Source organism: Cynocephalus volans, chromosome 1 (genome assembly GCF_027409185.1).
Source record: "Cynocephalus volans isolate mCynVol1 chromosome 1, mCynVol1.pri, whole genome shotgun sequence".
NCBI lineage: Eukaryota > Metazoa > Chordata > Mammalia > Dermoptera > Cynocephalidae > Cynocephalus > Cynocephalus volans.
The window spans coordinates 302,777,009-302,804,441 of record NC_084460.1 but is presented as its reverse complement, the minus strand read 5'-3'; the positions used below and the strand labels follow the sequence as shown (position 1 = coordinate 302,804,441).

General features: G+C 46.4%; 2 protein-coding genes across 2 annotated transcripts in view; one reads left to right on the top strand and one right to left on the bottom strand.

Annotated features, from left to right (window-relative positions):
• Nucleotides 1-14,600, bottom strand: part of PPP1R7 (protein phosphatase 1 regulatory subunit 7) — a 35,961-nt gene extending 21,361 nt beyond the window's left edge. Inside the window, exons 1-8 of the mRNA XM_063098778.1 lie at nucleotides 14,528-14,600; nucleotides 11,280-11,408; nucleotides 7,679-7,734; nucleotides 6,940-7,005; nucleotides 6,173-6,303; nucleotides 5,434-5,596; nucleotides 4,386-4,502; nucleotides 3,362-3,466 (exon numbers count right to left, since the gene is read on the bottom strand). Coding sequence (XP_062954848.1) covers nucleotides 3,362-3,466; nucleotides 4,386-4,502; nucleotides 5,434-5,596; nucleotides 6,173-6,303; nucleotides 6,940-7,005; nucleotides 7,679-7,734; nucleotides 11,280-11,408; nucleotides 14,528-14,579 — 819 coding nt within the window. The 5' untranslated portion in view covers nucleotides 14,580-14,600. The remainder of the gene's footprint in view (nucleotides 1-3,361; nucleotides 3,467-4,385; nucleotides 4,503-5,433; nucleotides 5,597-6,172; nucleotides 6,304-6,939; nucleotides 7,006-7,678; nucleotides 7,735-11,279; nucleotides 11,409-14,527) is intronic.
• A 752-nt stretch (nucleotides 14,601-15,352) lies between these two features.
• Nucleotides 15,353-27,433, top strand: part of PASK (PAS domain containing serine/threonine kinase) — a 50,473-nt gene continuing 38,392 nt past the window's right edge. The window contains exon 1 of the mRNA XM_063109512.1: nucleotides 15,353-15,386. The gene's annotated coding sequence lies outside the window, so the exon portion shown is untranslated. The remainder of the gene's footprint in view (nucleotides 15,387-27,433) is intronic.

The window sequence follows — 27,433 nt, the reverse complement described above, 5'->3', positions numbered from 1 at the left end:
TGATGAAGGGGTGATGAATGCAGTAACACTTATCAAGAGGAAATGTATGATACAAAGTAATCCTCAAAACAGAATTCCTGTCTTTGTTTAGGGACAGGGAACCCAGGGCTCAGTGAGGGTGAGAAGCTGCCCAGGCACGCAGCAGAGGTGGGAGAGGATGCACTCTCATACCCCAGCCCATGCTCCAGACGCAGGCCCTCTGGTCTAGAAAGAGGCCACCAGGGACAAGGGTGCAGAGGAAGGAAAGCTTGGGAGTGGAGGGAGACCGGGTCTCTGGCCCCCTGGAGCTCACAACTGACCAAAGCAGGAAGGGAGCAGATACCCAGTACCTGAGGACAGTGTCCCAGGCTGTGGGAAGTGCATGCTTCCGCCAGGAGACAGCATGTGTGTTCATGATCTTCTGTTCTAAAAATGCAAACTAGGGCTGACCCCCGTGGCTCACTCGGGAGAGTGCCATGCTGGGAGCGCAGCAGTGCTCCCACCGCGGGTTTGGATCCCATATAGGGATGGCCGGTTCGCTCACTGGCTGAGCGCAGTCACAAAAAAAAAGGACAAAAAAAAAAAAAAAAAAAAAAAAAAATGCAAACTAGAAACTCACTTTTTAGTACACAACAGCTAAGCCTGGGCAATAATTTTTTTAAAGTTTACAGAGTTTCAAGATTTACAGAAGAACCATTTTGTGGTGAAGATTAAGTCTGTTAAAGCTTCTCTGCTTGCTACAGTGTCTAATACTAACCAATTGGCAAGTTTTTCTAAAATCAAAAGGAAAACATTTACAAGCTGGCTGAGAGCCTCTGGCAAAAGCACGTTCCCTTCCCTCTGCCCTCACTACCCCCCAACCCCCCATTCTGACTGAGTGTTCTCTTCTTCTATTTTTTACTGCATTCCTGGTATTCTGATTCCAAATCCTGCCACATTTTAAGAGAAAGTTTAAAAATGTCTCAATAAAATAAAAACAAAACTCACACATAGAAGCATCAGCCAGCAGCTCTGTTGACTCAAAGGTACTATGGCCATGGCCTTTGAGCTCCTTGAGGGCCCGGCCATGCCATCCAGTATCACACCAGCACCAGGCATCTGTGCTGCAAGTGCTGGCCAAGTCACAGATGTGCACAGGCACAAGACCCGCCATTCTCCAGCACACTATGCAGTCACCATGATGTGTCTCGTGTGAGCTTGGGCACTGGCACGCAGCTGAGACAGTGCCTTCAAACCGTCTTGTCTTGGTGCTCAGGTCTGCTCAGAGTGCCGAGCTCTATAACGCACTGGGAGGAATTCAGGGGGTTTCAGAGCACAAAGGGCCTTGGGAGAACGTTTTAGAAGCATGGCAGCCAGGCCCCCAGAGGGCAGCTCCCTCTAGCACCCGCACCCGTTCTGTGGTGCTTGAGGACATCACGTGTGTGAGCCCAGAAACTGGTAAGACAAAAGTGGTCTCTAACACACAGTAGGACTTGAACCTCGTGAAACCCAAGCACAAAGGGTCAGCACTACGGGCAGGGAGCTGGTGGCAGGCTCTGGCTGCAGAACTGGACCCTAACTCTGAGCTCAGGGAATTGCACTTACATGTCATACACTCAACACCATTTCATGGTTTTTTGGGGAAAAAAAAAAAGAAGGGGACAAGGTGGGAAGAGCAGGCACCCAGAGGTTAGAACACCCACAATGCCACAGGAACTGCCAGTCATGGACTGGTCAAGCACACTCCAGACCAATGGGAAGAAAGAGCCCAGAATATTGCAGCGCAGCTCCAGAACAAGACAGGTGTCACGAGATGTCAGCGACAGGGGTCGTTTGATAAGTGCTGTTGGGACAGTGCATTTGCCATTTAGGAAAAAGGTACATTTATTTACTTACCTCCCACAACAATAAATTCCAGATAAATTAAGAAAATACAGGTGAGAATTTGATCTCTAGCTGAAAAGATCCCAGAGGAAAGATGGTCACACTCGATCATGATGAATACTGCAGCTGCATAATTACCTCTAACGCTGCCAGTTTTTTTTTCTGATTTGTTTCAGAGGTCCAGGAATGACCTGATGCTTAACCAAGACCATGGTGTAGCACTCCCGCTGACAAAATTCTGAATTATTGCTTCTTTCCCGTTCACCTGGGGACTCGCTGCAGACATGCCCATCTCCCAGTGACCCACAGTGTGGACCTTGTATGAGGAGGCTGGGGAGCTGGAGGGGCCCGGTGGCCCCACAAGCCTGGACTCCTCAGGGGCTCCTGCTGTGCACACCAGGGCCTTCTGTCTACAGTCCCTGCGCTCTAGCCAGACACTGTCTCACCTCTCAGGAACACCTCAACTCATTACCCTGCACCGCACACGTGAACACCTAGTTTACACGCTGGTTCTTACTTTGACCACACAGTTGGAGGACGGTGACCAACTTTCCACAGGCAAACTCTAATTGTTCTAAACATTTATGCGCATGTTGATGAAATGAAATTCGGGACGTGATTTATCCTCCAAATCAACATTAATAATGGCAACTAGGCCTGGAGCTGAGGCACAAAGGCCAAAGGAGCCTTAAATGAGATGGAAACACTGTGTTCACAATAACAAAAAATGACCAGTCTGGTTACATTAAACAAAACAGAAAAAACCCAGTAAAACTGAGAGAGAAAAAGTCTTTTATTTGTCTTGAATACTGTACTGAGGAAAAGCAGGCTGAACTGGAGGCAGCTGAGGAGGGCAGGAACCTCTGTGGGCACGCGTCTCTTGTGTGCGTCAGCAAGGAGAGCTGGGGAGGGTGGGAAGCCCGCGCCCCCAAGGGAGGAGGGGCCAGTGAAGAGCAGAGCTGAGCTGGCCCTGTGGCCCTGAGGGCTGGGAAGTGGGGGCTGAGGCAGCTGGAGGTGGGGCAGGAAGTTCAGTGGCCAGGAGGGGCAGGGGGACGGACGGCTACCCTTTGTAGTACAGGGGCGTTTATGAGCAGGTAGGGTTTGCTTTTTTCAAATCTTCCAAAATGCCTACATTGCACAGTGGACATGCAGTGAATGCTGCCCCTGTGAGGGGACCTGTGGACACCTAAGCTAAAATCCCACACATGGCCGCAGCGCTAAGCGTCAGCCCTTCAACACACACGTGGGGGCAGAGGGCCAACTAGCACACATCTCGTGCCCTTCTCCAGATAAGGAGGAGTCCCACAGTTATCAGGATGGAGAGATCTCTATAATAAACCTCTCCAGGCAGTGAGTCTACCCAAGGCCAGCCCTGGAGGCAAGTGTGTGCTGGCCAGCCAGCTGCCTGCCCTGGCACCCTGCTGCCTGCCCTGGCACCCTGCTGCCTGCCCTGGCACCCTGCTGCCTGCCCTCACGCCCCTCCGCCCATACCCTCAGGACAGACCGACGGACGTCTTACATTGTTCTCCAGGCCCTCGATGACCTCGATGCCGTTGTGGCTGAGGTACAGCTCCCGCAGGTTCACCAGGCTCTGTAGACCCTCAATCTTGGTCAGCCGGTTGCTCTGCAAGAGGGAGAGCCGACAGCCATCAGAACACAGAGGGTGAGAAATAAAATGGCTCTTAAAAAATGAGGTTTCTTATTATCTTGAAGAATTCTTTAAGCATCTAATTTAAAATATGCTAGAATGGGACTTGTGTAGAGACAAAGAGGATCAAAAGTTTCAGTCTGCTGTACTGGGCTAAAACTCATGCACGGGAGTTAAAAGTTTTTTTATGTAAAGAACTCATTTTTTTTTAGATGTACTTGGGGAAGGTTTACCTGAATTAATTTAATAATTTCAAAATGTCAAAATTACTGAATATTAAAATAAATCAGTTACCATTTCTTTTAGTATATATTACAACTCAAATTAGACCTTAAGAACTTTTTTAGAGAACATCTACTTTATAATTGGCAAGTGTGGTTGTCATGTGCTCACGCCTGCTGGCTGGTGAGACCCACCACGCCATGCCTGTCCCCAGAGCACCCATCACATTACGCTTCAAGGGCCTGATTCCACTAAGCTGCTTCTGACAGAAAAGGTAAGCAGGAACCTCAGCGCACTCTGGCGTGCACCTGTCCCAGGCACGGAGGCCCAGTGGGGCTTCTACTCTCTGTGCGGTGAGGGAGGACATGCTCCTGTCATTGAGCCAGACAGTGCAGGAGGATTCAGGACAAGCTCAACCTTCTGAGCAAGTCCCCTCTAACAAAAAACCACCTAGGACTGGTACTGGGTAAGGAACATGACCCCTAAAGAATAAAATTTTAGTTTGGTGTGTGTGTGTGTGTATGAAGTCTGTTTAATCTAACGTTTCAGTCACTTATTGACAATGAAACGAAGTGCTGATCATGATGCAGTACAAGATAAAAACCATGGCTGTGTTTAGCAGCTCTGGCCCTGTCGGGGCTTGGGGGAGTGGGAAGCTCGGGAGTAGTGATACCTGCATACTGAGGACTGTCAGGTTGGTAAGTGCATCCAGGTTCTGAAGTTTAGTAATCTTGTTTTTTCCCAAAAACAAACTCTCCAGACTGGTTAATGTGTCAATATTTTCAATCGCCTGTGAAGAAGACAGAATAGTAGTTAGTACTGCGTAGCCAATGAGCTACACCAGGTAAAGGAGAGATGCCTGGACCAGGAGACCAAGCTACCTGGATTTTAGCTCTGTGATGTTGGGCATGTTACTTATCTGCTATGAAAATCTCCCAGTGAAATCTTACTTGAGAGTACAGTATGAAAAAACAGAAAAATGCAGGAGGGCCCGAGGCCCTGCCTCTTGGGCTTGCTCCCAACACTCATGTTTGCAGAGCTCTGGAATTCTGGGGAACACAGTTTGAGAGCCCAGGGTTTAGCAGATTTCTCAAGTCCCTTCCAGTTCTAAACTTCTGAGCTGACACGTTATTACGTTATTCTACATAGCACACATTAAAGTGCACTAAGGGCCTAGCTCTCTACAGAAGTAAGACGCTGGAAGCTCTGACCCCAGGTCTTTAAAATGCTCACTTGGGATTCCTGGGGGCAAGTGCCCTCATTCCATGGCTCTCTGCCCCTCTTGCCCAGTTTCCAAACCCTCCCTCATTGCTTCTCTTTGCTGATTGTGTGTTCCTCTATTCAACCGTGAGCCACCACAGGTGGAACATGCCGTCTCGTCTGGTCTCCTCACGGTGCCTTGTAAATAGCAGGTGGTTTAATAACTGTTTACTGGCTTGACTTCAGTTTCCCTCCCCTTAGTGACTGACCATGGCCTTAGGATCATGATGGAGGCGACTGAAATCTATGTGCAGAGGAAAGGCTCGGCCCCTCAGTTTGGGAGCATATTCTAACTGACTTCCTGTTAGCATTTTTTCTTAAAAAAATAATTTCCCTGTTCCTGAAAAAAAAAATCATAGCACCATAAAAAAAATAAAGCCAACCACCCATCCTCCGTGCATCACTGTTCAGTCTACATGTCTCTCCCTGAGTGGACGCTAGTTAGTGCCGTCTGCACCTACCCGGATGCGATTAGATCCCAGCTCTAGCATCTGCAGTTGATGTAAGTTGCTTAAGTTCTCAATTTTACTGATTTTATTGTTGACCAAGAAGAGTTTTTTCAGTTGCGTCAACTTGTCAATTCCTTCAATGTTTCTCAGAAGATTAAAAGAAATATCTAGAATCCTGGGAACAAGCAAAATATATTTTTTTAAATGAGCACAGGTTGCACATATCTCAGAATTTAGCTAACTTCCCAGGCTCTGCACACAGAAGGGACCCCGTTAACGCTGAATTGAAAACAAAACTAAAATGAACACACAACAAAGGGCAGAAGTCTGGGTAAAGTTATACTTAGGACCTGACTCCTTAAATTAGAAACATCATTCATTCTTTGATTAAAAAAAAAAAAAAAAACATATTCAAAGGGCAAAAAAACGAAATTTCAGGTTAACTTTCCCCTCTCCCTGATTTTGACGTTATCCTTGAATGGACACTTGCTACAAGTCCCCACTTCCAATCAAAGGTTAACTTTGCAAGTCAAGACTGTCCAGCACACAATGATACGCATGAAGCTGCCATGCCCTCTGGAGCCCCAAACACAGGCAGACAGAGACCTGGGAGCCAGGTGTGGGGCAGGACCCTGCGGCAGAGGTGGCCTTCTAAGGGCCAAGAGCCGGGGTTGGTTCTGGGAAGATTGGTCGCCCCCCACTCATCCCCGTCCCCTACCCATCCGGGTCTTCTCTGGGTCTCATGACTCACTCCAACTCCGTCAGCGCCTCCAGATTCTCAATCTTCTTGATCTGGTTGTCATAAAGATCCAGCTCTCGAAGACTCTGTAGCTCCTCCAGGTTCTCAATGCATTTAATTAAATTTTGACGGAGGCACAGAGTCTGGGGGACAAGAAAAGGATTGATAAAGGCAGCAGAAAGGCCACAGAAAGTGTCAGCTGTGACACCGGAGGACAAGTGACAAGCCCTCTTCATGGCAGGATGTTGTCTTCATTCTCCTGTTTTCCCGAAGGTGCCAACCTTAGAGAAGCAGGTGGGCAAAGGTGCTGAGCTGGCCCAGCCCCACCCACCCGAGGTCACGCAGCTGGAGGCAGGCCCCATGCCCAGCAGGCCTACTGGGGTGGGGTGGGGGGGAGGTCAGCCTGCGGTTGGGAGTGATGCCATTTCCTGGCAGAATGAAAGAACCCTCAGTGGGCTCAGTTTTGAGGGACAAATTTAACTGAACCGAGTTAAGGGCTATAACATTTGGTGAGTGTTTAATTGAAGGCTGCATCTCTATCTGCCTGAGCTCAGGCAAGCCAGCTCCAGAAGGGCTGCCACCCACGCTCCTTGACTGCTTTATAACATCTGCCATGATCAAAACAAAGACAGATCTTTGATGAGGTCTAGATATAGGCCAGCACCTTCCACGGGATGGGAACATGGACCATGGCAGGACAGGTCTCTTGGCTGTGGGTTTATCCACAGCTTCTGAGTGTTGCAGAGTCACCTCGTGGGAAAGGACAGAGTCCCTCTCACCTTCACTTTCTTCAGCACTTCAAACCCTTCGATTTTCCCAATGCGATAGTGATTGAGATCAACATCCTGAAACAAAGAAGGGATGTAGTTCAGCTATAGCAAAGGTCCTGAAGAGCTGTTTCCTAGAGCAGGTGCTACCACAGAAGGCCTGAAGGGCGGGTGCAGGTGAGGGAGAGGGTCAGGGAGGCAGGTGTGGTGACCTGGGGAGCTGCCAAGAGCTCTTTGGCTTAGCTATATTAGTTTTATGTAAAACTGACCCTTGAAACAATTGGTATATGACTCCTTTCTCTCACATCCTAGTCCCTTGAGCATAAAACATAACCCTGGGCTCTGAGCAGGTCACCCCTATAATGTCACTGTCAGTGACTGGCTGCGAGCTCAGGAGTTATGACACAGCACCTGGGCGTGTCCTCCTGGCAGTCTTCCTCACGCATGCTGCTTTTCAGAGACTGGGGATGTGAGGACCCCCACCATATACACCATAATCACTGGACCCACATAATTCAAGAGCCAAGGTGCCTCATTTGCTACACAGTCCTCAAGGGTTGAACATAGATGGGATTTCAATCACTGGCATTAAAAACAGTAAGAATACAGGAATCTGATCCAATCACAGGAGGGTTAGGTGACCTGTCTATGGAAATCACTTACTAATCTGGCACCTTCATAAAAGATAACCTGATGGTCGGGGTGGTCCATCACCATGCCCCCTGAGGCTGGGTCGAGCAGCAGGCATTACCTCTGCATCTCTGTCCAGGCTAATAGTTTCCATATCCACAGGCAGCTCAGGTTCCTCTGGAAAAAGGAACAGAAAAAAAGCACATTCAGAACCCTATTCATAGGAGGAGGCAGCGGCCCCTGGCTAAGGTCTGGAGATGCTCAGCCCACAGAGATAAGGGAAACACAGAGGGGAAACCAACAGGATGACACACTGAGGCCCGGAGAGACTGGCAGGGTCTGGCTAAATCCTGCTCCAACAATGGGGATGTTTTGAACATTCTAGGTTTCCTGAATTCAGCTTTTGGCAAGGGTGTCTAAACTTCCATCTGTGCCTCTGAAATTTCCAAGAAAGGAAATGGCTGCTGGTGGGAAGGAGGGGGAAAAGGAGGCTGACGGAGCTGCAGGTGAGCCCAGTTAGTTGCCATGATGCATGCAGCCACCTTGTCCTGACCCCCCGAGTGCGTCACTAGTGGCAGCCTGTCCTCCCACAAGTTCTTTCTCTTGTTTGTGGCAATAAATCAGGCCATTTTCACACAGAACATGCTGGGCATATCAGATGCTCTAAGATGTGCCTTTCATTGCTTTGGGAAGTGGCCTGGCAACTGCAAACCCTTCTCTCTGCACAGAGCAAAACAAAATGAAGTGCAGCTGAGCAGACAGGATCAAAGAGCCTTGTTGAATAATTTAAACGCATTTCTCAATTGGGAGACTAGTGAACTAATTCCAGCAGAGAAACCCATTCAGATTTCATGAGGCCTTTCCACCCCAGAGAGCCACTCTCCTCCATGCCTGAGGGGGCTGCGAGAATGCTCCTATTAGCAGCCCCTCCTCTTCATTTCATCAGAACCTATGTGAGCACATATCTCAGAAAGGACTAAGACACACACAGACATGCACACCTACCTCAGAGACATGTGCACACACACGTGCAACACTCACACACACCCTAAGACACTTTATTATTATTCTTTTGGGCCACTTGCTGGTACGGGAATCCAGATAAAATACTTTAAAAGAACAGTAAATCCTCAATACCACCAGATATCTAGTCATTGTTCACATTTTCCCAGCTGCCTTACAATTTCTTCCCCCAAGTTTGCTTGAATTAGGATCCAAATAAGGTCACGTCGTGAATGGATAGTATTTCTCTTAAATCCCGTTTTTCCTTTACAGTTTTTTGTTGGAAGAAAACGGGCTGCTTGTCTTGTGCTGCTGCTCCCAGCCTAGAGTCTGTGCATTATATCCCCAGCATTCTCTGTGTCCTGCATTTCCTGTAAACTGGCCATTGCTGTCACTATTTCACCCGGGCTCTCGGTGCCACGCCCCTTCCTAGAAAGCCTGCATTTGCGGCAGCAGTGGAGTGGGCCCACCCAGCCCTGAGCCTCATGTGGATGCTGGCTCCTCCCAGAATGAGTGGCCTGTGTGCTGGTCAGCCTGGCTCCTCGACTGGAGGCCTCAGAGAGTGCACTTGACATCGGGCCAGCTTACCAAAGAAGTAACGGCCCTGCACGGCTGACTTCACCGTATTTTCACCATGCCTTGTCTATAACAATCTACAGTGGCTAGTTAAAAAAAAAAGTCACTTACTATAGTTTATCCGTTAAGTTTATAAGATACCAATCTACCTCAGAATCGAATAAAAAGAACTTGGCAGAACCAAGAGTTGTACCCAAATACCCCGCAAAAGACAGCATAAATTCACTGTTCATGAACTCAGGAAGCTGCATTGGAAGAGGCACTACAGTTAAGGCAGGGTGCCCAGGCCATTCAGTGCCCAAACCAAGACACTTTGAGAGTAAAAGGGGGCACTACAGAGTCACACTTGGCTAGCAGGTGGAAATGGGGCTGTACCAGGATCCTCAGGACATGTGGTCACATGGCTTAAAGGGGTCCTGTTTGTAATACATCAAGCATGGGGCTGGCCCCCCAACAAACTTGAAATGTCAACTTAACCTCTGAAACAAAGCTATCAGCTTAGAACACCCTTCTGAATGTCTTATGTATTGATCATATTTTAAATATAAATTAGAGAAAATAAGTAGAAGGTAACAGTTGACATATTTGATTCTGTTTTTTGAACTTAAGATTTATATAAATACAGGTAGGAGCAAGTCCTGGTTTCTCTAAAGACTAGAAATGCACATTCCCAGAGCACCAGCTAGTCGCCTGGAGGAAAGAACCTTGGATTTAGACAAGCCGGGTTCCAGTCCAGACAGCCTGCTTGGTAGCTCTGTGCCCTTGGGCAGGCTGCAGTGAGTCTTATCTTCCTTGTCCATTACACATTACAGCATCCTTATAATTGTACATCATGATGCTAACATCATTAGCCTATGCTAATGAGCCAGGGAAAGAAAGCACACGACAGTGCTCTGCCACCTCTCAAGTCCTCACAAACACCTGACGTCTCAGCAGCACCAACCTGAGAACACTGGGAGCTCCTACTGCTCGGCCTATCTGCTATTAAGGTGGAGAGCAACGAAAGCTTCCACCCATCTCCCATGCACTTTATTCCACCCACGTCACTTCCAGAACATCGACTCTGAAGTTCCAAAGTAAATGTGACTGGTACTTTTGTGGTAATCTCCTTTTGCCTTAAAATTAGGTTGCCATAGTTACCAATCATCTTTGCTGGCACAGAGAGCACAATGTTATTTTAAAAATTAGCTTTTTTAAAAAAACTTATTTTTATAAGGGTAATGCATGATTATTAACACCTGAAAAATGCATACAATGTATGCAAATCTAGAAAATGCAGAATGTACCGGTTTCTCTCTAAAACCTGCGGTTCAGACAGACCTTCAGCAGCAATTGGATGTATTTCTTTCTTAAACAGGTTAAAACTACATATTCATATTTTTAAACTAAAAATAAGATTTTAACATGCATACTATTTAGAAATGTACTTTTTTCATGCAATAATATAGCTTGGACATCTTTCTGTGTTCACATCGTTTCTCTTAGTCTTTTCGATGCAAGCAAACACTCAATGAGGCTTAGGCCATTGTTGGGGATGTCAAAAACCCACCATTTTGGGCTGAGGACTGACTTTTCCTATCTCTAAACTTATTTTGTTGTTGTTACTCATTAAAATAATAGATGACTATTGGAGCTATTTTCCACATAAAAAGAGTTTCCTAACATCCAGGCACTTTAGAAGTTGATCCTCAGGCTTATAAAAATGGTGCAGCAGGACTCAGAAATGACTTCTCTCAGAGATTAAAAATTCCTCTTACTATGACAGGACGTAGAAGCACTGCAGTCAGCCATACTGTTTATTTCAAATTTCACCTTCCCAACATATGGTTAATAAAATAAGCTTCTGGTTCTGTCCCAGATGATACACTAGTATCAACATTATTATTAACAGTAATTCCTTCAGTGGAATTAGGAAAAACTGCATCCCTCTTGCAAGTGCCATAAACATGCCAGCCTACTGAGGGAGTGCTTCAGAAGTCATGTCCACCTGCCCCCAGCCCTCCAGGCCTCCCAAGGAGCACAGCAGTCCTTTCCAGGACTGAGACAATACCGCCACTGGGACAGACTGCGTACTACACAGCCAGCACCCTCCGACTGACACACACCCCCTTTGTGAGTGTGAAGTTCTTAACTCAGCCTGGTACCTTCTGGGTTGTCCTCCCCCTGCGCCTCCCCATCCTTCAGGCTCTGTTGGCTGAGGTCTGCCACGATGCCGCTGCTGTGCTTCTTCCCGTCCTCATCGCCTGATTCTTCGGATTCGACCCTCCTGTCAACTAAACACACACATATCAATAGGAATTCACATCTACTTTATGTGACTGTTTGAGGAATACGTAACAGACTAACACCCAGTCGTAAGTCAACAAGACTTCATTTACAACGTTTGTTCAAATCAGCTCAATGAACACTTGAGTGGATCCCACGTGCCAGCACCGTCTGAGGCATACAGTGGTGGGGAGAACTGGGGATGGGGGAGCAGAGCACGGAGCCCACATGGATACTTAGGTGAGTAACACTTCTGCCCTTGAGGAACTTGTTAAGAGTGGCTAAGTGCTGTGAAAGCCTTGGGATCATTAGTGATCAAATGTACTAATGGTACCACGTGGGGGGGGCACCTCCTGGGTGGCTCTCTTTCAGCCTGGATATCCACTGCAGAGGGCAGCACTGTGACTGACCCTTCCGCCACATACCTTCATCCACGCTCCACTATCCATTTGGCCAAGAAAACCAGCCCAGTTCATAGGCCCACATTCTTTTTTTTTTTTTTTTTTTTTTAAAAGATGACCGGTAAGGGGATCTTAACCCTTGACTTGGTGTTGTGAGCACCACGCTCAGCCAGTGAGCGAACCGGCCATCCGTATATGGGATCCGAACCCGGGGCCTTGGTGTTCTCAGCACCACACTCTCCCAAGTGAGCCACGGGCCGGCCCATAGGCCCACATTCTGAAAGAAATCAAGACTAATTCAAATCAGACTGTGGGCAGGGAGGAACGCTAATGAAAAAGAATACAGCCAATAGTGCTAAATGCCCACGTAAATGTCACTGGTGTTAAATGTCATTGGACAGAGTGTTACCACCTCAAAGGTTTTCAAGGCTGATAACTAAATATTTTTGAATGACTAAGGCAATGATTAGATGTGGCAGGCTGGGAAAAATTCTTTGGCAAGATTGTCAAATAATTTTCCTCTTTCATAACTTTTTTCATGACCTCTTTGGGAAGTCTAGTGATACTAATATATTACTTGGAGTTATCAACCATACTGAAACTTTTTTTTTACTGACCACGTCTTAACTACAAAGGGATGTACCCTTTGAGGGGAAGAAAATTCTATTTCATCTTTGTATTTCCTGCTCTGCCTAGAAAGTAGCACCCAAGCAAGCACTGCTGGATAAAACAGGCCCTTATAAAACTCACTTCCAAGACCCCAAATCCATTCTTTCTTCCCCATCTTGGCAACTGCGTTGGTTCAGCTACTTATTACCTGGGGCCTGGGCTCCTGCCCTGCCTCCCAACTGTTCTCTCGGTGGCTTGTCTTGTCCTGTTTATTCTCCACTGCCAGAGAATCTGATCTCATTCTAAAACCCAAATCTGATCTCTGACTCCAGAAATATCTCTGGAATGTCAGTGGCTCTTCCTGAATTTGAATCTTGCCCCAGACACAGTTTTGGCAAATCATCTCCTTTTCTGAGCCTCCATCTCCTCATCTATAGAAGGAAATTAGCTAGTCCCTCAGAGAGTTACAGTGAGGACTAAATTAGAAAAGGCACAAGAGCAGTTCACATGTGCATGACATGCAGTAAATATTTAACAAATTAGTTATCACCAGGCACAGGGTGCTCTGTGGTCCAGGCTTTGGGAGAGCAGTCCTGACAGTCCGGTGCAACTCCCCTAGGAGGGAGAGGAGTGATGAGAGGTTAGGAGGGTCTTCACTAATGAAGGGCAGCGAAAGTGAAATCTGCGACTATATAAACCTGAGGGCAGCAGAGAGGGTCTGGAGCATGGAACAGCGGATCAGCATGTAAGAAAGTGACTTGGGCACTGGGAATGACGGGCAAGTGAGCAGGGGCATAAAATCTAGCCTAGAGAAGATGACTAGAGTTAAGGTATTGGCAGGGGGAATGGAGGAGGTATTGAAGATTTGGACGTGTTAAAGAATTAGAGATGTCAGAGTGTGCTGACTAAGTGGACATGGATGGGAGTGACAGAGAGAAGACTGGCTTTTGTACCTGCCATTTACTAAGACAAAGGAATAGTTGAGGAAGGAGCAGGAGTGGGTTGGGGAGGTGGGGGACAGAGGGGATATGAAGAGGCCCCTCCTTGCAAGAGTATCAAAGTTCAAGACCCTTAACATGCTCCTCCCCCTCGGGCTCTCCAAGACCTTCTCTGGCCAGCCTCCCGGCCACCACCACCCTCATCACATGTGACTGCTGGCCGTGGTCAACCTCTCTTCCACACTCCTTTGCCTCTGACTGTGTAGTTGCCTTTACTGAGAATGAACTTTAATCTTTCCCCCCCGCTCTATCCCCAACGTGGTCGACCTTTAGTTATTCTTCAAGGTCCCCCTCAGAGCTGGCCTCGGTTGTCACAGTCCCCCCTCCCAGATATGCCAGCCCTTCCCCCTCTCCCCACCACTTTTCACACGAGACCGTGACTGCTCTTCTGGGAGATCTGCACCCTCCCTCCCCAAACCAGCGAGCCAAGAGCACACGCACCGCCGAGGGCGCGACTGCCTCTTCCACTGAGGGGGCGTGTGCGCCTGTGCACCGTGCATGTGACCCCGCAGACACACGTGTGTACACGTGCACACGTACACGTGCATGCATAAACACCCACGTCTTTATGTAATTTTCTCAACAACGTGAAGGAGGATGAAGAAGAGTCGAATTTAGTTATTTCAGCACAACAGCAGCCTTGAAATCAGGCACCGCCTTCTAGAACCCAGTCTCCTGACTCCCCGGCCCCTCATCACCCCTCGCCACAGTCCAGTCGCGGTCAAGAGAGGACCCTTCTCCACCCACCACGCGAACAATGAGCAGCCTCGGGCCGTCCCGAGCCTCAGTCTCCTCCTCAGCCGACCGGGACGCTCCCCGACGACCATCTCGGGGGCGCGGACGAGGCTCCAGGCCGGCTTCGGGAGCCACTGCGTCCCCCCCGGCCCCTCCCCCGGGCCTGGTGCTCGCGCCACCTCCCCCTCGGCTCCGGGTCCTTCCCGGCCGCGGCCGCCCTCGGGCCGGGGCTCCCCGGGGTCCGCAGCCTCCCCCGCTCCGCCGAGCCCGGCTGGCGGCTGGCAGCTGTCAAGGAGGCAGCGCGCGACCGTGGCCGGAGGCCGAGTTCCCCCCACGGGCAGGAGCAGTGCCGGTCGCCGCACCCCGCCCGCAGGGGCCGCTCACCCTCCATCATCTCTTGCGACTGTTGCTGCCCCGCGCCGCGCTCCGCCGCCATGTTGGCTGTTCTCCCCTTTCCGGAATCTGTCGCCTCAGGACCGTCGGCCAATCAGAGCTCCGGCTCCGCGCGAGCCGGCCAATGGCACACATTGTAGCGGCTCCAGCCCCGGCGCGCCTGCGCGGGCCCGGCGCCTCATGGGAGTCGTAGTTCACCGCGAGGCCGCGAGCCCCTCCACCCCGGGGCGGTGATTTGAGGTGGGAGCCACGGCTCCCGGAGGCGAGAAGCTGAGAAGGAAGGCAGGGGCTGAGAGGCCCTGGGCCCGCGGGCCGGCTCACATGCATACCGCCTCCGCTAGTCCCGCTGGCCGCGTCTGTACGATGGGCCGAGCGGCAGAAGTCGCGGCTTTCTCCCTGCGTCCCCGCGCGGGTCTCGGCCGTGCGGCAGGCCGTCTGCCCTCGATCTCAGCGAAGGGCGGGCAACTGCGGACGCCGCGGCCTGCGTCGGCCCCTCAGGCCCGCGGGTCCGCGGGGAAGCTGCCCCGCGTCCGACGAAGGGCGAGCCCCACGCCGCTCACCCTTCTCGATCCCGAAACCGGAGGAAGCGGCGTCCGGGCGGGTGGCGAAGGCCCCACCTTTTGGCTCCTCCGAAGCGCCGTATGGGGCGTCCGGTGCGTCCCTAGCAACCGTTAGCGCGGGCTTCTCGGCTCCGTCTCTCCGAGTCCCGCCCATAGGCACCCCTCGTTGGCCCGGGGGGCTTGTCAATCGGCGCGAGACGCTCTGCGATTGGCTGGTGGGGCTGGATGCGCAGTCGGCTGCCTCCCTCCGTATGAACTGAGTTTGGCGGCACGACCCTCGTCCTCTCCAGGTGAGATACCTGCGCTCGGGAGAGCGGCCCGACTCCGCGGTTTCCCGAGGGCGCTCTGCCGGCCCCTTGGCCCGGCCCTCGGACGAGCCCAACCGTCGGCCCCTGGCGCCCCGAGCGCCCCCCGCGCGCCTCCAAGTCTGCGTCCCGGCCGTTCAACTCCTTCCCTGGGCTTCATCCCCGGGTCGCGGCCCGGGTGGCGGGGTTTGGGCCGTTTGCCCCGGGCCGCGTCGCACACGCTGGGGTCCCCGCCCTGCACACCGGGTCCCTCTTCCCCACACTGGGGGACCCGCCCCACACACTGGGGACCCCCTCGCACGCCAGGAACTCCCCGCCCCCCCTCACTGGGGGCTGCCTTCACCGCACACTGGGACACCCCCCCACCCCCTGCCCTCACCCTGGGGACTCTCACCGCCTGCGCCCACAGTCCTCAGAGCGCCTTTCAGTGTAACCCCACCGGGTCGGATGTAGCCACTCAGGCGCTGTCTTCTCGCCTAGATTTAATTGGGTGCATTTTGTTCATTTGTTTATTGCCTGTCTTACTAGAAGGTGAGCTCCAGGGAATTAGAGCTCGTGTCTTGCGCTCAGCTGCACCTCTGCACTTAGGGCAGTGCGGAATGAATGGACAGCTGTGCGCTCAGCTCACTACTTCCCGACCGCTGCACTTGAGTGTCCCATGCTTACCTGGACTTTATCCTTAATCTTCTCTTCACCAGTTGTTCTTTTCCCAGAGCATTTGTGTTATCCGTTTCTGTTGCTTATGACGAAATTCCTGGAACTTGGTAATTTGTAAGAAAACGAAATTTATAGGGCCGGCCCTTGGCTCACTTGGGAAAGTGTGGTGCTTATAACACCAAGTCAAGGGTTAGGATACCCTTACCGGTCATCTTTAAAAAAAAAAGGAAACAAAATTTATTGCTTACAGTTTGGGAGGCTGGGAAATCCACAATGCAGGGAACACATCTGGTGATGGTCTTGGTGGTGGTGACAGTGACCCAGGGGTCTCACAGAGCAGAAAGTGGCTGAGCAGAGAGAGAGAGACTCTCATGTGCTCTCCTTTTAAAGCCCTCAGAACCACGCCCCTGACCACCATTATTAATCCATTCACTGTGGCCTGGTCTTACAATCTAATCACCTCTTCAAGGCCACACCTTTCGATTACCATAGTAGAACTTCACACCCTCTTTACACTCCCACAGTGAGGACTAAGTTTCCAGGGGACATTAAACCCAAGGCATTCTGCCCCTGGCCTCTAACACTCATGTCCTTTTCACACACAAATGCATTCATTTTGTCCCCAGCCTCTTAACTTCTTTCAGCTCATAAGTCCAAAGTTCAAAGTCCCATATGAAATCAAAACAAGTTATCGGGCCAGCCCATGGCTCACTCGGGAGAGTGTGGTGCTGATAACACCAAGGCCACGGGTTCGATCCCATATAGGGATGGCCGGTTAGCTCACTGGCTGAGCGTGGTGCTGACAACACCAAGTCAAGGGTTAAGATCCCCTTACCGGTCATCTTTTAAAAAAATAAAAATAAAAGAAAAAAATAAAAAGCTCCTTCTCATTTATATCTGAGATCTTCTCAGAATGGCCTTCACTGTATTGCTATCAGCATTCTCACCACCAGGTAACCAATCTCTAAGATATTCTAAACTTTTCCTGGTTTTCTTGTCTTCTAAACTCCCACCAACAGCAAAGAAAATGAAATGTATTGCTTACAGTTTCTGAGGCTGGGAAGTCTAAAGTCCAGGGAATACATCTGGTGAGGGTCTTGGTGGTGGTGACAGTGATGCAGGGGTGTCACATGGCAGAAATGGCAGAGCAGAGAGAAAGTCTCACTGCTCTCCTTTTAAAGTCCTTGGAACCACGCCCCTGAGCACCATTTTTAATCCATTCACTACTTCATGGTCCTACAATCCAATCACCTCTTCAAGGCCCCACCTTTTGATTACTACAGTAGGATTTCCCACCCTCTTTACACTGTCACAGTGAGGACTAAGTTTTTGGGGACATTCAGTCCAAGGCAGCATGGCAGTAGCCAGAGCTGGAAACGTACTGTGCTGTCTTGATACCTTTCATTCCATCTTCTCATCACTCAGTAAATCCAGACAGTTCTATGTCAGGTTTTCTCTTATGGGGTCCCTTCTCCGTTTTTCTGCCATTGTCTTAATTTAAGACTTCATCATTTCTTGCTTGGATTACTGTGAACTTTCTCCTTGTCCCTAGCTTTTTTTTTTTTTTTTTTAAAAGATGACTGGTAAGGGGATCTTAACCCTTGACTTGGTGTTGTCAGCACCACGCTCTCCCAAGCGAGCCATGGGTCGGCTCCTTGTCCCCAGCTTTGACCCCACATTGCCCCTGCAGTGATCTTTGTAAAATTCTTATCTGGTCATATTACTCCTAAGCATTAAGTCCTTTAATGTCAGTCTTTGGGATAAAATCCAGACTGCCTGGGCAGTCATAGGAGGCCCTGGGAGGTATGCCCGGCTTCTCTAGCCCATCTCCACCTACTCTGCTGCATACTGAATCCATCTGCAGGAGTCCTTGCTTTATGGTGCCTCTGGAAGTCTTCTTCGTCCTGCTTCACAGGGCTCAGCTGTGCCGGTGCCTCCTCCAGGAGGCCTTGGCTGACCTTTCTGGTTTGGGAGATGCCCTTTGCTTATACGCTCCATCATCCCATGTGTTCATGAGGGTGTCTTGATGCAGGAAACATCCCTGGGCTCAGGATGGCTCTGACAGTGAGGAAAGCAATTGACCTCCAAACCTCAAGTCCAGAGACAGGCAGGGTTTAGGGTGGGTTGATTTAGTGGCTCAAATTTTCCAGGACCGAAGTCCTCATCATTTTCTGCTCCACCGCCCACCATGTTGGCTTCATCCTGAGGCTGGTTTTGCTCTTCGTTGTACAGCAGTGCTGGGAGCAATTGGAGCTATTGGCTTCCTAGCTTATGTTCTGGTGGGAAGAGAGATGGCTGCTTCTAGAAGTCCACCCAGCAGAGCAAGGAGTACTTTTCCAGAAGCTCCCCGCAAACCTTCTGTTGTGTGTAAAGTGGGGTCACTTATGCCTTCTGGAATCAAAGCTGGCAACAGGAATGGGATTACTCCATGGCACCATTAGGTGCCATCTAAGTTTGGCTTCCCATGTCTGCTGCTGGAAGCGGATACAAAAACAATTCTAAAAACCTAGGCCTGGACTTGAAGGCATTTTTGGCTAGCATTTGAGTCAAAATTAAACCTGTGACAAATTAAGTTGATTCAACATCATGTGAAGCCAGGCTTTGTGCTCTCAGAGGCCAGCCTGTGGTTGTGGAGCCAGTGTGCATGGGGAGGGGGGTTGCTGTGGTGCCCCGTGCTGCTCCGTGCTCAACTGGCCCACACGGACCTCAGATGGCACAGGGGCCTGGAGGGAAAAAGGATTCATTTTTCCTGCTACGGTCCCCACACACCCTTAGAAGTCAGCTATAACTTTCCTCCCTGGATATCCTTGTGACTTTCAGTTGTGTAAACATCCACTTCTTGGTGTATCAACTTCAGACAGTATTTATCTACTTCCTCCCATGAAAGACAAAAAATTTTGTGCCCTTACCCTCCCTTCACGTTTCCTTCCTTTCCCTCCCATTTTATGTTAGCTACTTTTACAAAGTAAACTTTTGTAACATTTTCAATGTATTCTAAAGAGTTATATTACTTTTAAAAATAAAGTTTTGTAAAGTTGACAATGTAGTTTGAAGAGTAGTATTTTTTTACAAATTAAAGTTTTGTAACATAATGTATTCTGAAGAGTTACGTTACTTTTATTTTTTTTTAAACAAAGTAGAGTTTTATAACATTTACAATGTATTTGGAAGCTATAATTAAGTGTTCTGAACTTTGTCTATAGGTTAGTTCTTTTTTTTTTTTTTTTTTTAAAGATGACCGGGAAGGGGATCTTAACCCTTGACTTGGTGTTGTCAGCACCACGCTCTCCCAGGTGAGCCACTGGCCGGCCCCCTATAAGTTCTAAAAGTAGAAAACTACAATATGATTATGTCATTGTTACTTATTGTACAAATAATTATACATTTAGATTCTCGGAGAAGGAAATATAAAACTGACATTTAAATATCGCTACTTGAAGGAAAGCCACACGTTCTAATAATTTATTACTTATTTTCTTTCTAGCTTCATCCACATGTTTTGGTTCATACTGAGCTGTTGCTTTCCAGGATCCCCTGCTGGGTCCTGTGTTTGTGTGTGTGTATATGATATCTCTAAATTGTTTAGTATATGTCAGAATAAAGGCAGTGTTAGTTATGAGGCATAACAGTAAAGTGGGCACATTTAAACCACCAACCAGATGAGGAAGCTGAGCCCCTGTGCCTCTTCCTCACTGTGACACCCAGCCTGAGCCTCAGAGGAAGTCACCAGCCTGAGGCTGGCGTTTATCAGTCTCTAGTTTAAGAAATAGTTTTTTCACATATGTGTGTATCCCTAAGCAATATATTTAGATTTTTAAGTTTTATAAGAAAGGGATCTTACTATTTATAGTCTTTTGTAACTTGATGTTTTTTAAAAAAACTTATTATATTGCTAAATTTATCCTTGTCGTGTGTGGTTCATTTGTTTTCACTGCTGTAATTCATAGCATGAGTATACCAGAATTTTCAATCTATTTTCTTGTTGGTGAGTGTTTGGGTTGCTTCATTGCCTTCCTTCCTTCCTTCCTGCCTGCTGCCTGCCTGCCTGCCTGCCTACCTGTCTATCTGTCTTTGCCATTGTGAGCTGTGCTGCCCGAACATTCTTGTGTGCGTTTTGCTTCCCATGTGGAAGAATTTCTCTAGAATATAAATCTAAGAGTGGAAAATGCTGTCAGAGTAGGCAAATATTTGACTTGAATTGTTTTCTAAAGAAATTATATTAATTTATTAGAGTTTCTTTTGGTCCATATCTGTATCAACATTTGGTATTATTAGAATTCTTTATCTTGCTAATTTAGTAGGTACAATATTATCATAATTATGTTAATAAAGTTAAGTTTCTTGTCATAGGTTTATTGGCCACTAGGATTTCCTGTTCTGTGAAACTCTTGTTCTTATTTCTTGTCATTTTTTTTATTGAGCCACGTGTCTTTTAAATTTTTTCATTTTTAGCGGCTGGCTGGTTTGGGGATCCGAATCCTTGACCTTGGTGTTATAACACCATGCTCTAACCAACTGAGCTAACCAGCCAGACCTCTGAAAATTTTCAATGTTAAACTATTGATCTTTAAAAACTATTCTGGATGTTAATTCTCTGTTGGTTATGTATGTGGCAAATATTTTTTCCCTAATTGTAGCTTGTCATTTCATTTTCTTTATGGTACCTTTTGTGAACCATGTTTTAAATTTAACCATCTTATTTTATAGCTGTTTTTGTGTCTTGTTTAAGGAAACTTTCCCTACCCCAAAGTCTTACAGATAGTCTTTTATTTTCTTCCAAAAGTTCAGTGTTTCGACTTTCACAAATCAAGTCTTAATTTTTGCGTATAGTGTGTTGATAGCTTTGTTTTCTTTGTTTCTCTTGTGGACAGTGGATTGTCCCAGCTCCTTCAGCGGTCGGGGTCAGATGTATGCACCTGCACAGCCTGCGCTGGGCTCACCGTCGGTTCCTTGGATCAGTTTGTTTATTCCTGCCCAGTTGCACCCACACAATGAGTGGTCACATCTGGTGGGCTGGTGCCCCCATCTCCTCCCCTGCCCCCACTGTGTTTGATTAATAGGGGTCCTGGATCCATAAATTTATTCGTTATTAAAGATCATTCACTTTTATCTCTTCAAATATTCCCTTCTCTCGATTCTCTCTCCAATCAGATGTTTGTTGGGTTATCTCAGTCTTTATCTCTTAACTTCTCTCTATTATATATTTATCTTTTGTCTCTCTGTCTTCCTTCTGGGTTATTTATATGGAAATATGTCTTCTAATTCACTAGTTTTCTTTTTAGCTGTGACTACCTGTTTTACTCATGTATTGCCATTTAAAAAATTAACTTTATTGAGATATAATTTACATACAATAAAATGTATCTATTTTTAAAATTTTTATTTTATTATTATTATTTTTTTAAATTTTATTTTGTCAATATACAATGTGGTTGATTATTGTGGCCCATTACTGAAACCTCCTTCCCTCCTCCCTCTCCCCCCTCCCCAACAATGTCCCCTCTGTTTGCTTGTCGTATCAACTTCAAGGAATTGTAGTTGTTATGTCTTCTTCCCCATGCGGTTTTTTTGTGTGTGTGTTTGTGTGAATTTATTTATTTATTTTTAGCTCCCACCAATAAGTGAGAATATGTGATATTTCTCTTTCTGTGCCTGACTTGTTTCACTTAATATAATTCTCTCAAGGTCCATCCATGTTGTTGCAAATGGCAGTATTTCATTCTTTTTTATAACTGAGTAGTATTCCATTGTGTAGATATACCACATTTTCCGTATCCACTCATCCGATGATGGACATTTGGGCTGGTTCCAACTCTTGGCTATTGTAAAGAGTGCTGCGATGAACGTTGGGGAACAGGTATACCTTCGACTTGATGATTTCCATTCCTCTGGGTATATTCCCAGCAGTGGGATAGCTGGGTCATATGGTAGATCTATCTGCAATTGTTTGAGGAACCTCCATGCCATTTTCCATAGAGGCTCCACCATTTTGCAGTCCCACCAACAATGGATGAGAGTTCCTTTTTCTCTGCAACTCGCCAGCGTTTATCGTTCAGAGTCTTTTGGATTTTAGCCATCCTAACTGGGGTTAGATGGTATCTCAGTGTGGTTTTGATTTGCATTTCCTGGATGCTGAGTGATGTTGAGCATTTTTTCCTATGTCTGTTGGCCATTTGTATATCTTCCTTAGAGAAATGCCTACTTAGCTCTTTTGCCCATTTTTTAATTGGGTTGCTTGTTTTTTTCTTGTAAAGTTGTTTGAGTTCCTTGTATATTCTGGATATTAATCCTTGTCAGATGTATATTGTGCAAATATTTTCTCCCACTCTCTTGGTTGTCTTTTAACTCTGTTAATTGTTTCTTTTGCTGTGCAGAAGCTCTTTAGTTTGATATAATCCCATTTGTTTATTTTTTCCTTTGGTTGCCTGTGCTTTTGTGGTCATATTCATGAAGTCTGTGTCGAGTCCTATTTCCTGAAGTGTCTCTCCTATGTTTTCTTTGAGAAGTTTTACTGTTTCAGGGTGTATTTTAATTCCTTAATCCATTTTGAGTTGACTTTAGTGTATGGTGAAAGGTATGGATCTAGTTTCATTCTCCTGCATATTGATATCCAGTTCTCCAGGCACCATTTGCTAAAGAGGCAGTCTCTTCCCCAGTGTATAGGCTTGGTGCCTTTGTCAAAGATCAGATGGCTGTAGGTGTGTGGGTTGATTTCTGGATTCTCTATTCTATTCCATTGATCAGTGTGTCTGTTTTTATGCCAGTACCATACTGTTTTGGTTATTATAGCTTTGTAGTATAGGTTAAAGTCAGGTAGTGTTATGCCTCCAGCTTTATTTTTTTTGCTCAGCGTTGCTTTGGCTATGCGTGGTCTTTTGTTATTCCATATAAATGTCTGGATAGTTCTTTCCATTTCTGAGAAAAATGTCATTGGAATTTTGATGGGGATTGCATTGAATTTGTATATCACTTTGGGTAGTATGGACATTTTCACTATGTTGATTCTTCCAATCCAAGAGTATGGGATATCTTTCCATCTTCTTGTATCCTCTCTAATTTCTCTCAGCAGTGGTTTGTAGTTCGCATTATAGAGATTTTTCCCATCCTTGGTTAACTCAATTCCTAAGTATTTTATTTTTTTGGTGGCTATTGTAAATGGGCAGACTTTCTTGATTTCTCTTTCTGCATGTTCACTATTGGAGAATAGAAATGCTACTGATTTTTGTGTGTTGATTTTGTTTCCTGCTACTGTGCTGAAATCATTTATCACCTCCAAGAGTTTTTTTGTAGAGGCTTTAGGCTGTTCGATATATAGGATCATGTCATCTGCAAACAGGGACAGTTTGACTTCATCTTTTCCAATCTCGATGCCCTTTATTTCCTTCTCTTCTCTGATTGCTCTGGCTAGTACTTTCAGCACTATGTTGAATAGGAGTGGTGAGAGTGGGCATCCTTGTCTAGTTCCTGTTCTTAAAGGAAAAGCTTTTAGCTTTTCCGCATTCAGGATGATATTGGGAGTGGGTTTATCATATATGGCTTTAATGATGTTGAGATACTTTCCCTCTATACCTAACTTATAGAGGGTCTTTGTCATGAATGAGTGTTGAATTTTATCAAATGCTTTTTCAGCATCTATAGAGATGATCATGTGGTCCTTGTGTTTGATTTTATTATTATGGTGTATCACATTTATTGATTTGTGTATATCGAACCAACCTTGCATTCCTGGGATGAATCCCACTTGATCATGGTGAGTAATTTTACGTATGTGTTGCTGTATTTTGTTTGCTAGTATTTTAGTGAGGATTTTTGCATCTATATTCATCAAGGATATCGGCCTGAAGTTTTCTTTTTTGGTTCTATCTTTACCTGGTTTTGGTATCAGAATGATGTTTGCTTCATAGAATGAGTTTGGGAGATTTGCATCTGTTTCAATCTTTTGGAATAGTTTGTAAAGAATTGGTGTCAATTCCTGTTTGAATGTTTGGTAAAATTCTGCTGTGAATCCATCTGGTCCTGGGCTTTTCTTTGTTGGGAGCCTTCTGATAACATTTTCAATCTCCTTTATTGTTATTGGTCTTTTCAGATTTTCGACATCTTCATGGCACAGTTTTGGGAGCTTGTGTGTGTCCAGAAATTTATCCATTTCCTCCAGATTTTCAAATTTGTTGGCGTATAGTTGTTTATAGTAGTCTTGAATGATTCCTTGTATTTCAGATGAATCAGTTGTAATATCGCCTTTTTCATTTCTAATTTTTGTTATTTGAGTCTTCTCTCTTCTTTTTCTTGTTAGCCATGCTAATGGTTTGTCAAGTTTATTCATCTTTTCAAAAAACCAACTTTTTGATTCATTGATCTTTTGAATTGTTTTTTGGGTTTCAATTTCATTAAGTTCTGCTCTGATCTTAATGATTTCTTTCCGTCTGCTAACTTTAGGTTTGGATTGTTCTTGTTTTTCTAGTTCTTTAAGGTGAAGTGTTAGGTTGTTCACTTGCCATCTTTCCATTCTTCTGAGGTGAGCATTTAATGCAATACTGCTTAATACTGCTTTTGCAGTATCCCACAGGTTTTGGTATGATGTATCATTATTTTCATTAGTTTCAATAAATTTTTTGATTTCCTGCTTGAATTCTTCTTGGACCCATATGTCATTAAGTAGAATGCTGTTTAATTTCCATGTGTTTGTATAGTTTCCAGAATTTCGTTTGTTATTGATTTCTAATTTTAATCCATTGTGGTCTGAGAAAATACATGGGATAATTCCAATTTTTTGAATTTGTTGAGACTTGATTTGTGACCTAACATGTGATCTGTCCTGGAGAATGATCCATGTGCTGATGAGAAGAATGAATATTCTGAGGTTGTTGGATGGAATGTTCTGTAGATATCTGCCAAATCCAATTGGTCCAGAGTATTGTTAAGATCTTGTGTTTCTCTGCTGATTCTTTGCCTAGATGATCTGTCCAATATTGACAGTGGGGTGTTCAGGTCCCCTGCTATTATGGTATTAGTGTCTATTTCCTTCTTTAGGTCTAATATAGTGTGTTTTATAAATCTGGCTGTTCCAACATTGGGTGCATACATATTTATGATTGTTATGTCTTCTTGATGGATCAGTCCTTTTATTATTTTGTATTGTCCCTCATTGTCTCTTTTTATGGTTTTTAGTTTAAAGTCTACTTTGTCAGATATAAGAATAGCTACTCCAGTTCGTTTTTCTTTTCTGTTTGCATGGTAGATCTTTTTCCATCCTTTCACTCTTAGTCTATGTGAGTCTTTATGGGTGAGGTGGGTCTTTTGAAGGCAGCATATAGTTGGGTCCTCCTTTTTAATCCAGTCAGCCAGTCTGTGTCTTTTGATTGGGGAATTTTAAGCCTTTTACATTAAGAGTTGTTATTGAAAAGTGTTGATTTATTCCTAGCATTTTATTGATTGTTGTTTGGTTGTCTTAGGTGTCTTTTTTTCCTTGCTTTCTGATTTACTGTTTCTTTTCTGTGTTTGTTGGTTCCTTAGGTTGTAGATAGCGTTTTTATTTGTTTGTTTTCTCTTCATGGATGCCATTTTTATTACACTAGTGGGTTTACATTTTTCTTGGGTTTTGATGGCAGTGGTAGTTATTTTTCAGGAACCAAACCCAGTACTCCCTTGAGAATTTCTTGTACAGGTGGTCATGTGGTGGTGGACTCCCACAGTTTTTGTTTGTCTGAGAAATATACTATTTGCCCTTCAATTCGGAAGGATAGCCTTGCAGGGTAGAGTATTCTTGGCTGACAATCTCTGTCTTTTAGTATTTTGAGTATATCATCCCATTCCTTCCTGGGTTTTAGGGTTTGTGATGGAAAGTCTGATGTTAGCCTCATTGGGGCTCCCTTATAGGTGATTTGACGCTTCTCTCTTGCAGCTTTTAAGATTCTCTCTTTGTCTTTGAGTTTTGCGAATTTGACTATAACGTGTCTTGGAGAAGACCTTTTTGGGTTGAATATGTTTGGAGATCGTTGAACTTCCTGGATCTGAAGATCTGTGATTTTTCCTATACCTGGGAAGTTTTCTGCCACTATTTTATTGAATATGTTTTCAATGCAATCTCCTTTTTCCTCCCCTTCTGGAATACCCATGACTCGGATATTTGAGCACTTAAAGTTGTCTGATATCTCTCTCAGATTTTCTTCAATGCTTTTGATTCTTTTTTCTCTTTTTTTGTCTGCTTGTGTTATTTCAATCAGCCCATCTTCAAGTTCAGAGGTTCTCTCTTCAACTTCCGCAAGCCTGCTGGTTAAACTCTCCATTGTGTTTTTTATTTCGCTGAATAACTTCTTCAGTTCGGTAAGTTCTGCTACATTTTTTTTCAGGGCATTGATTTCCTTGTACATTTCCTTTTTCAGGTCCTGTATACTTTTCCTCATTTCATCATGATGTCCAGCTGAGTTTTCTTGTATCTCATTCAGTTTCCTTAGAATTATCACTTGAAATTCCTTTTCAGTCATTTCAAGGGCTTCTTGTTCTATAGGATCTAGAGCTTGATAGTTATTATCCTTTGGTGGTGTACTTTCTTGATTTTTCATATTTCTGGTATCTTTTCTTTGATGTTTATTCATCCGCAGGTTTGACACTATTGACTGACTAAGATGTTACTGTGGTTGCCAATTTGGTATGGCTACCTCAGTGACTGCTTAGTTGGCCACTAGTGCCTTGTGTGTGTGGTTGCCTTGGGTCTTGGGCCTCTCCGGGGAGCCACCTCTCTGGTCAGCTTGGACTCTGCCAGGCTGTTGGATCACGGGGCGGTACCGCAGGGTGTGTGGTCTCTGCTGAGCTTCCACCTCTCGTGCTGGACTTCTCCCTGTTCCGTGCGCTCTGGCCCGGGCTGCTGGGATGCGCTGAGGCACTGCAGAGTGTGTGGTCTCTGCAGAGCTTCCCCTTCCCCTGCAGGATGTCTCCCTGCTCTGTGCGCGATAGGCCGGGCTTGGGATGGAGTCGGGTGGCAGCAGTGAAGCCTACCTGCTGCTGGATCATGTGGCGGCAGCTCCCCCACAGGGTGTGTGGACTCTACGGAGCTTCTATCTCCGTTGCTGGACGACTCTGTGCTCCGTACGCATTGGGCCGGGCTGCTGGATCACGCGGCAGCGGTGTGGTCTCCATGGAGTTCCCGCCTCCCCTGCCAGACGTCTCCCTGCTCCTAGCGCACTAGGCCAGGCTGGGAATGGATCCGGGTGCCTGCGGTGAAGCCTACCTGCTGGATCACGCAGTTGTGTCCCCACAGGGTGTGTGGTTTCTGCGGAGCCTCTGCCTCCCCTGCGGGACGTCTCCCCACTCTGTGTGCACTGGGCTGGGCTGGGAATGGAGCTGGGTGGCGGCAGTGAAGCCTACCTGCTGGACTG